The 10,780-nt window shown below is 55.5% G+C and overlaps 1 protein-coding gene across 1 annotated transcript; it reads right to left on the bottom strand.

The window, feature by feature from the left end:
- Positions 1–6,546: 6,546 nt before the first annotated feature.
- Sertad1 (SERTA domain containing 1) lies at positions 6,547–9,797 on the bottom strand. Its single transcript, XM_021650608.2, has 2 exons — positions 9,643–9,797; positions 6,547–7,620 (listed from the first exon to the last, which is right to left on the bottom strand). The coding sequence occupies exon 2, from the start codon at positions 7,615–7,617 to the stop codon at positions 6,913–6,915; it is 705 nt and encodes a 234-aa protein (XP_021506283.1). The 5' UTR covers positions 7,618–7,620; positions 9,643–9,797; the 3' UTR covers positions 6,547–6,912.
- Positions 9,798–10,780: the final 983 nt, after the last annotated feature.

Genomic DNA, 10,780 nt, shown 5'->3' with positions numbered 1-10,780 from the left:
TCACACACGTAAAGCCAGTCCTACCCAGCTCTCAAGCCAATGCCTCAAGGCCTCACCCCCACTCCACTGGCCCCCGACCCAGCCCCCACCCTGCCCTGACTCACCAGACCCCGAGGAGCGGCAGAGGAAGCACAGATACCCCCACATTCCTTGCCACCCACCCACAAGGCCACTGTCTCAGATGCTCTCCGCTCTCTGAGCTAAGGCCTACAGCTGGGGCCAGACTGAGGCTGGGGGATTACCCCCAAAGCTATCGTCAGCAGCTTCTGCCCCATTGTCCATCCAGGTCCCTGGGCTCCACCCTGGCACCTCACACTGGCTTGGGTGGTCTCCCTGTGGACCCTCCTGTCACCCCATAAGGAGAGATCTGGGCCTATGCTGAGGGCACGGGGTCAGGAACAGAGCGGCAGGATCCTGATGAGGGGCCACCCCCTTCCTCTGTGAAATGCCCCCTGCCCACTCTGAGCCACCAGGGAAGGCTGGAATGTGCTGAGCTCCTGGAAATGCCTTCCAGCTCTGGCAGGCCGCAAGCGATAGGGTGTGGCCAGAACAGAGCCAGCACCATCCCGGAAGTGAGGGCGGAGGCTGCTGCTGAGACCCTCACCTAACTGTGCCCTCTCCTAGAAACACTCAGACATCCACTCGCTCGTTTATTCACCCAAGAAGCATTTACTGCGGCAATCGCCTACCATCCCAGCACTTGGCAGGTGAGGCAGGAGGATCTGGAGTTCCAGGTTGACCCCGGCTATGTTCTAAGCTTAAGGTCAGCCTGGGCTACATAAAACCCGATCTCAAAAATAACAACAAACAAAGGTGAAAGAAATTAGGACATGGTGTCCTCTCCATTTCTCAGAAAATGGAGCTCCCCTCCCTCTGGGACAGGGCCTCACTGTGTCGCCCTGGCCGTCCTGAAGCTCCATATTTAGAACAGTATGGCCTCAAGCTCAGACACCCATCTGCTTTTGTCTCTAGTACTGTGAATAAAGGCATTCGCCACCATGCCCAGCTTCATCACTTCCCTCAAGGTTGGTTTTCTTTTTCTTTTTGGCTTTTTGAGACTACAGTTTCTCTGTGTAGCCCTGGCTGTCTTGGACTCACTTTGTTGACCAGGCTGGCCTAGAACTAACAGCGATCCACCTGCCTCTGCCTCCCAGAGTGCTAGGATTAAAGGAATATGCCCTTTTGTTTTTGTTTTTCAAGGCAGGGATTTAAACTGGGCAGTGGTGGCACATACCTTTAATCCCAGATCTCTGTGAGTTCAAGGATAACCTGGCCTACAGAGTTCTTTCTTGGGGGGTGGGAGGCAGCAGTCAGGACAAGGTTTCTGTGTAACCCTGCCTCCCAGGTGCTTCATCATTGCCTAGCTTCCCTCAAGGTTATGATGATGATGATGATGATGATGATGATGATGCTTTGTTTTGTTTGGTTGGTTTTGGTTTTTCAAGACAGGGTTTCTCTGCGTAACAGTCCTGGATGTCCTGGAACTCACTCCATAGACCAGAAACTCCCAGAGGTCCTCTTGCCTCCACCTCCCTCCCTGGTGCTGGGGTTAAAGGTGTGTGCCCCGCCACTCGGCCCCCTCCCCTCCGGTATTTAAAAATGTGTATTTACTATATTGTATGTGCTCCATAGGGTCTCTGTGTGTGCAGTGTGTGTACATGTGCTCTTGCACCAGGGTTCATGGGGAAGTCAAAGGAGAACACTCACAAGTGGGTTCTTTTGCAGTGCAGAGTCTAGGGACCAAACTCAAGCAATCAGGTCTGACAGTAAATGCTTTCACTTGCTGAATCATCTCAACAGCCGTAGATCATCCTTCCTCAATCTCAGACAAAGGGATTTAGTCTTTCTGAGAGACTGTGTAAGCCAGGCTGGGCTTGAAATGAAAATTCTCCTGTCTCTGCCTTTAAAGTCCTGGTGACAGGGGCAGGTGTGCAGGTACCACTCCAGGCTTCAGCATTTTCCCTTTTTTCTGTCTGTGGTAATGAAGATGGAATCCAAGCCCTGAAACAGGCTAGGCAGGGGCTCTACCACTGAGCCATGCAGTCTCTCACTGGGGGATTCTAGGCAGGGGCTCTACCACTGACCCACACCCGAGCCCCTCACTGGGATATTCTAGGCAGGGGCTCCACCACTGAGCCACACTTTAGCCCCTCACTGGGGGATTCTAGGCAGGGGCTCTACCACTGAGCCACACCCCAGCCCCTCACTGGGGAATTCTAGGCAGGGGCTCTACCACTGAGCTATGCAGTCTCTCGCTGAGGGATTCTAGGCAGGGGGTCTACTGCTGAGTCTCACTCCTAGTGCTTGTCATTTGGTCTTCTAACTAATAGAAATGATGTAAACTGTGAGTTCAGTCACTCATCTTATAGTTCCAGCACTGTAAAAGCTGGGGCATGCAAATCACTTGGCTAAGTGTAGAGCTTAGACACTAAACTGGGCAACATAGTAAGATCCCATCTCAACAAATGACAGCAACAACAACAACAACAACAACAACAAAGCAAGCCACAACAAAAAGATTTGCTGTTTGGGCCAGCAAGATGGCTCAGCAGGCAAAGACTTTGACCTTCTTTTGATCCTCAGGACCTATATGGTTGAGGGCAAGAACGAATCATTTCATGTTGTCTTCAGACATCCCCATGTGCAGCCGGGGGATGTCTCACCTTCCTGAATGAGTAAATGCAACAGAACAAAAAGACTTAATGTCGGCTGTCATCTGCTGGTTGGTTTGTTTACCGAGCTAGGCTTTCCAAGAATTCAGTGCGTACCGCAGGCGAGGCTCAAGACTATCCTCCAGCAATCCTACTGCTTCAGCCTTCGAAGTACAAATTCTGGGACTACAGTCACGAGCCACCATTTCCAGATGTTTATCTGTTTCTGAGTGAGTGCTTTGCTATGTAGCTCAGGCTCATTTTAATCCTATGACCCTTTTCTCTCAGCCTCCTGAATCCTGGACTATCATGCTGCTACTGCCCATTTTTCCTACATGGTCTAAATCTATTCCTGGCTTGCTTTGACTTATGAACGGTGTCTCTCTATGTCCATCTGGATCTTGGTCCTTCATGTCTGTCCTTATTCCTTGCCTGTTTCCTTTTATGTCCAGCTATGTCTTTCCATCTATGTCCCTGTGTCTTCCTCTCTCTCTGTTTTGTTTTCCCTAACCCAGTGGGGTGTGGTCATCGGAAGCTGAGTTTATGGGGGTGGCATGAGCCCAGGCTACCTCCGTAAACACAGGACATCCTGTGGGACAGAAGGGGTGTGGTGAGGTAGAAGTGGCCTCTCGGGACCATCCTCTCCTGATCAGCCTAAGCCAGGGGGGTCCTGGGCCTGCCCAGCTCAGCCCAGGGTCACTAATGTCTCCCTCGTCCACGCTTCAGGCCCCTTCCTCTCCCCTGACTCTCTTTGGAGTTCAGTCCCAGGAGCGCAATGCCTTTTCCTTGGTCTTCATATCTTCTTATACAATTGGTATCTGTCTGTGGGCTCAGCACCAGCCCAGCCCTACTTCTGTTACTCATTCTTCTGTGTTCCCACAGTCCCCTGGGAGCTCCAGCCTACAGCTGGCCCTGGGGTGTCCCTGCTGTTCTGCCACCTTTGCCTCCCTATGGCTGCTCCACTCCTCACTAGGGACTCTACCCCATGCTCCTGAGCTCCAGTGGCCTCATACCCCATGTCCACTGGCCGCTGGCAGCATCCATGTCCATTGGCTCCCTGGTGTTTTCACTCTAAAGTCCCTGCTTGTGCCTATGTGCGACGGCCCCTGCCTCCCTCTTCCTGGTCTCATTGATTTTGTGGCTTTCCTTCCTCGTTCTAGCCAAACCCAGCTCCTCAGAGACCCCTGAAAATGCAAGGTCCATTTTCAGCCCTTATAAATGCTGTTACCTTTCTCTCTCTCTAGAGCAACAACCCTCTAAATATTCCAATTTACAGAGAACTGGGTGGCTCAGGAAAGTGAGGTTACTTAGCCCCTGAGCGGCAGAGTTGTGGTGTTTTTTTTTTTTTTTTTTTTTTTTGCCAAACATGGCAATATACACTTACTTATTTATGCATTCCTTTTATGTGCATCTTTTGGTGTTTGGCCTAGCATGTATGTCTGTGTGAGGTAGTCACATTCACTGGAACTTGAGTTAAAGACAGCTGTGAGTTGCCATGTGGGTCCTGGGAACTGAACCCGGGTCCTGTGGAAGAGCAGCCAGTGCGCTTAACCCCTGAGCCATATCTCCAGCCCCCAGAGTCATGGTTTAAACCCAGGTGGGAGCCAAGTCTGGTGGTGCAGCTCTGTAGTTCCAACTAGTTGAGAGGCTGAGGCAGGAAAATACTTCCGAGTTTGAGGCCATCCTGGTTTATGTAGTGAGTTTTAGGATAGCCAGGGTTACAGAGAGACCCTGTCTCAAAAAGCAGGGAGGTGGGATCATGAGAGACTGGGAATATGGCTCAGCGGTGCAGTGCTGATCTAGAGCATGGAGCCCTAGGTTAGTTCCCAGCACCACAATAAACAAGCAAATGAGGAAATAGACCCCAGGGGTCCAGCTTTTAAGCACCGCTTTTCTTTCCCCGCTTTGCCTGAAGCTCATCAGTGCAGCAGCAGCATCTGCGAGCAGCGTTCCATTTCCCCTCACGGCCGATGCTGCTCCCTGGCCCCAGTGCCTCCTAGCTGCAGCTGTACAGGCTGCGAGCTGTGCAAGTGCCGGTTTTTAAATGTCCCAAGTACCGGGCACTTCCATCCCTGCAGATGAAGGCCAAGCACCTGAGAGACAGGGCTCAAGTTCTGTGCGATAGGCCAAGGGTCAGTACTGCCGTCCTGAAACCTTTGTGACAAGGCTGTGTCTGAGGTCCCGTCCCTGTCTCCTCACACCTGACCGCAGGGTGGCCGCGTGGACTTGGTGGTACAGCTGATGCTCAGGTTCTACAGCAGGAGGACACGCCCTCTCGGCCCGCAGATTCCAGGGCCCACTGCATTCCAAGCTAAGAGCCTGTGCGCCCTGGCTGGCACTGGGCCGCCTTTTCACACAGTCACTGTGTGTTGTCTCTGACACCCTCAGGGCAGCTCCCTCTGTAGGCTTCACCAGCAATAAAACTGTTCCGCAGCCACCTTCTCCTAGTTCGGGAGCTACAAGCACCTACCGTGTACCTGACCCTGCGTGAAAGGTCCATCTAAGAGGCTGAGGCAGGAGGATGGATGTGAATTCGAGGTCTGTCTGGACTTCATTACTGACACCCACCGTGGCTCAAAAAGGTAACAGCCAGGCGTGGTGGTACACGCCCATAATCCCCCTCTGGAGGCAGAAGCAGGTGGATCTCTGCGAGCTCGAGGTCATTCTGGTCTACTTAGGGAGTTTCAGGACAATCAAGATTACAAACCAACCAACCATAATTAATTAATACCTGGCTCAGGACAGCAGCAAGTCTGAGATCAGCCTGGACTACATGATAAATTCAAGGCTAGCCTGCGGGAGTAATACAGTGCAAGCCTGTCTCAAGGACCAGAGTTGCACATTCCTGTAATCCCGGTTTGTAAGGAGGTAAAGGCAGAAGAACCAAGAGTTCAAGGCTGGCCTACATTACTGCGTGAGCTAGAGGCCCTAGGACACAGGAGCCTCATCTTAAAAATAAATAAATAAATAAATAAAGCGGGAGACCCACACCACACAGATCACTAGATTCCAAAACACAGTCACAAGGGGGCGCAGCAGAGCTCAGCCTGGGCTCCCAAGGTCTCGTCCAGCTGCCGTCAATGTCCTGCCTGTGGTCTGGGCATGGGAGTCTCCAGGATTTGGGTTCAGGAGCCTGGAGGATCTTCGGCTTGGCACCAGCGCCCTGAAGCCATGTCCACCGGCTTCTCTCAGGGACCCACCTCAGCCACTTCCAGAAATGGGCAAAGCTTCCTCCGCTCCTCCAGGAAGCCAAGCTCCGCCCGCCCCTCCCCGGCCCCTGGGGCTGCGTGCCGCTCCCGCCTCTCCAGCTCCACCCGGCCGCAGTCTCGGAGCTTCCGGCCCCCGGGGAGGCACAGGAGTGGCCCTCCGGAGTCACTGTCCCCGGATCCAGGATGAGTCCAGCCCCCGGCTCCTCCCTCCCTGCCCTCCCCACCCTCCTTCCGCTCCCCGGGTCCTGCCCTGCCCTGCCCCCACGGCCGCCAGGAAGAACGCAGCCTGGGTCCCGTGCCAGGGCTGTGAGTGTGCGGCCCCTCCCAGCTCGGCCAGGAATGCAGCTGGACCGCGGGGGCGGCCGCAGACACCCGGCTCCGGCCAGGCCCAGCGCTGCGCTCAGGCAGGCAGGTGGCCCCGGCTTGCCCGGACCTGGGTTGCTCCTAGCTGGAAAGCCAGCTGCCTGTCCCTGGAGGTCCTGCCTCCTCTCCACCACCTTGTGGCTTTATTTTGGGAGACCTCCTGAAAGCTTCTGCCCTTTGCTCAAATGTATTTCATACCTGGAGTGTATTTTCTTTCACTCTGTGGGGTTGTCACGCGATTATGAGTTTGATGTTATTTCATCCCTGATCAGCACACACACACACACACACACACACACACACACACACACACACACACTTGATACCTCCCAAAGCTGGTTTTAATTTCAAAAAAAAAAAAAAAACAAAACAAAAACAAAAAATTATGAGGTCTCTTTCCACACTGGGGATAATGGGAAGGGATAGCCCAGACTGTTGCCTCGGGGGGATCAGTTCGACCCCCTGGCCTGGAACACATTTCAGTCACTGGGTCCTGTCATTCCGCTGGGGTCTTTCTTCCAATTCCCTCACTGGACAGGTGGGTGGATGCCAAGCTGCCCAGGACTCAGTACTGTCTCTTCAAAGTGGCCCTGGCCCTCCTGTGCGAGGGAAAGCCACCTGTTATGCCACGGTGGACAGGTCTAACCGGGCTCAGCTCAGAGCCCGGTAACCACCCCTGCACCTCAGGGTCAGCGCCCAGGCCCGGGGGGCCGCTCCAGCGCCTGCGCGCCGACCAGCACGTCCATGAGGTAGTCCAGTTCCTCCTCGTCCAGCTCTGCAGTCTCCTCTTTGGCTGGGCCACTCTCAGGGCCGGGTTTGAGACCCTCAGAAGCTGGCACCCACAGTTCACTGTCATACATGGAGGTATCAATGTCCTCAAATAAGCCCTCCAGTCCGTCGTCCAGCAGACAGCTGGTGGTTGGGCCTAGCAGGTCCAAGGCACCCAGGCTGGGCGGGACACCCGCAGTGGAGCGCCCCGGGGGCCCCTCGTCCGATTGGGCTTGGGGGACTTGGTTCAGGTCCTCAATGTGGTTGAGATCTTCCAGGAGGCTGGCCATGGAGGCTGCGAGGCCAGCATCTGAAGTAGCCAGAAGGCTGTCGGCCACAGAGGGGGCTGGGGGCGGCGCGGGGACAGGGGGCAGGGCAGCGGCCGGCTCCACGGAGGCCTGGATGCGCCTCAGCGTGTTCACCAGCAGCACCAGGTGCCGCAGGTCTGGCTCGCTCTGCCGAAGACTGTGGTGCAGCTTGAGCACGGACAGGTCAAAGAGAGAGCTGGATGCCACGGGCGGGGGGGCCTGTGCCACTGCTGGGGGGCTCGGATCCAGCCACCACGAGTCCACAGACAGCGCCTCCTCCTCCTCCTCGCGCTTGCGCTTCAGGCCCTTGCTCAGCATGGTCTGCGGGAGGAAGGAGCCATTTAGTCATGGAGAGCCAACAGTCCCTCCACACCCAGCTCTGACAACTGCTGTCAGTGTGCTCCGGACAAGCCAGTTAACCACAAGGCTAGGTTTCCTAAGCCAATTCTTCTTTTCAATGAGACAGGGTCTCATGGAACTCAGGCTGGCCTTGAACTTGCTATGTAGCCAACTTCTGACCTTCCCTCCTCTAGGACTGGGATTACAGGTGTGTACCACTGCACCTGGTATATCTGACGCTGGGGATGAAGCCCAAGGCTTCCTGCACAAGAAGCGAACATTCCAAGGACTTTGATACACGCCCCTACCCGCCCCCTGCTCCTGTAGAGCTCGTCTAAGATACTGATAGCATCTACATTGGCTATACAGAGTAGATTAAAAGAAAAAGCCCTTGCAAAATAGTCATTAGCACTTTGAAATTTTACTTTTAATTTTATGTGTGTGCACCCAACGAGACTTCAGATGCCCAAAGAAGCCGACGTGAGTGCTGGGACCTGAACTCACATCCTCCGTAGGAAGGGCAAGCTCTTAAGCCACATAATTAGTACTTATTTATAAGTACTTTTTGCTTCTGCTGTTTTGACTGCCTTCCACTGCAGTCCAGGCTGGCAGGCGATTCCAGGCAATCCTCCTGCCCCTGCTTCCTGGGTCAGGATTGCAGGTGCGTGCCTCCACCTGGCTGCAAACGTAGCCACTTTACACAGTTCAATACAGAGTGTCTGCTTTACATCGACACCTATACAATCAGACACAGGAAACAGACACAAAGCGGCGGGAAGGTGCCATCCTGGAGGCAGTCGAGGCAGGCTTTTGTAAGGAACATTTGAGCTGGGCCCTGACCTATGCTTGTAAGCGGTGTTTGTTACCAGGGACAGGCTTTCCCGAAAGAGCCAAGGGAAGACCGAGAGAGGTAAACCTGAACTAGGCGAGAGAGGGAAAAAACAAACAAACAAACAAACAAACACAAGGAGCAGGCGCACAGTGACACGCTAGGAGTCCCGGTGGGGGTAGGGAGCAGGCAGGAGGAGGCGCGGGGAGGAGTAGGAGGCTTGGATTCAGAGTGACAGGACAGAGTCCCGGAGGACCTAGGCAGGGAGGTGAGGGCTGGTGTTAGCAGGCGTCGCTAGAAGATCCCGGGTAGCTGCTGCCTAGGAGGAGCTGGGGGGTGGGGCAGCGTCGGGGTGAAGTCTGAGGGGAGACGGGGCCTGAACTGGCTTCCGAGGCTGCTGCGCTCGCGGGGATGCTGCCCGCTTGAGCTTACAGCTGTCAGCAGGCACTCAAGGAAGTGGTGGATTCTGAACTCACTGAGGGAGAGCCGACAGGGGAAACCCTGAAGGGCGGCGGGAGTAAGTCACTGACAGAAGTTTGAAAATCGGTACTTTCTTCCCGGGTGAGAGCGCTGGAGTTCGGGACTCCTGGCCTCACCTGCCCGGGGCACAAAGGCTGCGGGGTCTCAGTCCGGAGACACTGCCCACACCGGGCGTAACACTAAAACTCTTGCCTTCGCCCTTTTCGCCGAAGCCCCGGGAGCCGGGAACCGCAGGAATTCAGCCCCCACCTTGGCTCCGCCCCCGAGCCCCGGCGCCCTCTAGCGATGCCCGGGCCTGGGTTCCCGGGGAGACTCCGGCCCCCCTGGCCCCGGGATCCTTTCCACTCCCCAGAGCCCCGCCGGCTCCTCCCCGGCCACCGCGAGCCGCGACCCCCGCGGGCCGCGCAGCGACCCGGGCCTCCCCTCGCTTCCGGAAGGCAGCGGAGGCGGCTCCTCCCGGAGCGGCGGCGGCGGGGGCGGGTGAGTCACGCAGCCGGAGCCAGGGAGCCGGCGCCTCCGCCCCCTTCTCGGGCTCCGGCGTGATTCACTCAGCTCGGCCCGGGCAGGCGATAAGTACAGGCCCCGGGCGCCTCGATCCCGGACAGCCCCGGCGAGCATCTACCTAACCGGGGGATCGAACTCGCTAAATCACCCGGCCGCCGGTACCCCCGCCGTTCCCCACCTCATTTACATACCCAGACCACTCGCGACCAATCAGAACGAAGAGGGAGCCACACGCAGCCAATCAGGAAGCGGCATCCGCAGCATCGCTGGCTCGCTCGGCTCGCGCAACCGACACCTGGGACGGCAGACGCAGTTCTGACTCCGGCGCACGACTCCAGACACTCGACTATCCCCAGTTCCCGCCCACTCCGTGGCGGCCCCGCCCTCCAGCTCAGGGATTGGCTCTGGTTGCGCGGCTGGTGGGCGGAGCCTGGACGGGGCCGTTCCAAAGGGAGGGGAGGCTGTCTCTACTGCGCATGCCCGGGAGGGCTGCTGCGCCCAGGGGTGAATGCTGGCGGAGATTTCCCCTGTGGGCGGTGACAGGTAGGGGCCTTGACTTTTCAGAGTACAGGCCCGTCACTCCGCGTGTGGTTTTGGAAAAATGAATGACTTCTGGACGAGGGACACAGTTTGCTTACTCGACCTACCTCTTGAGAGTTGGAAGAGTAAGACTTTCTCAGTTAGTAGTCCTGTCCCAGACTCAGCTCCGGAGGGACAGCTGGACTCTGCTAGCATTAGAGACAGGACTAAGGTGGGGACCGAATGACACCGGGGTCACATCCTGGACATCAGTTCCGGAGTAGCCGGCCGTGTGACTTTGGGACCACAGTTTAAGTCCCTCAAAAATCTCAGTTTCCTGTAGGGCGTGGACGCTCACGCCCATAACCCCAGCACGGGAAGACTGGAGCTGGGGGATGGCTTTGAGTTTGAGGCCAGACTGGACTTCAGAGTGAGATCCTGTCTCAAAACAAAACCCAAAGACGAACGTGTTTGTTGTTGTTGTTTTCTGAAACCGTTTCTCTTTAAGTTGCCTAAGTTAGCCTGGGAAATCACTGAAGGATCACTCAAGTTCCAGCCTGGAGCCACAGGCTTGGGCCGTACCTAATAGTCTTTTTGTTTGGTTGGTCGTTTGGTTTTTAGGTTTTTGTTTTGATTTGATTTTTGTTTTTTTTTCAGACAGGATTTCTCTGAGTGACTGCCATCGCTGTCCTGGAACTCACTCTGTAGATTAAGCTGGCCTTGAACTCAGAGATCCCACAGCCTCAGGGATTAAATGTGTGCACTCCAAACCTGGCCTTGAGCTAGTCTTAAAAGATCCCGCAGAGGTGT

This window comes from Meriones unguiculatus, chromosome 14, assembly GCF_030254825.1.
Source record: "Meriones unguiculatus strain TT.TT164.6M chromosome 14, Bangor_MerUng_6.1, whole genome shotgun sequence".
Lineage (NCBI taxonomy): Eukaryota > Metazoa > Chordata > Mammalia > Rodentia > Muridae > Meriones > Meriones unguiculatus.
Note: the sequence above shows the minus strand (reverse complement) of the source record. Positions and strands in the feature narration are given on the sequence as shown.

Coding starts and splice junctions, on each gene's coding strand:
- Sertad1 (XM_021650608.2), bottom strand. CDS start 7,617: ATGCTGAGCAAGGGCCTGAAGCGCAAGCGCGAGGAGGAGGAGGAGGCG.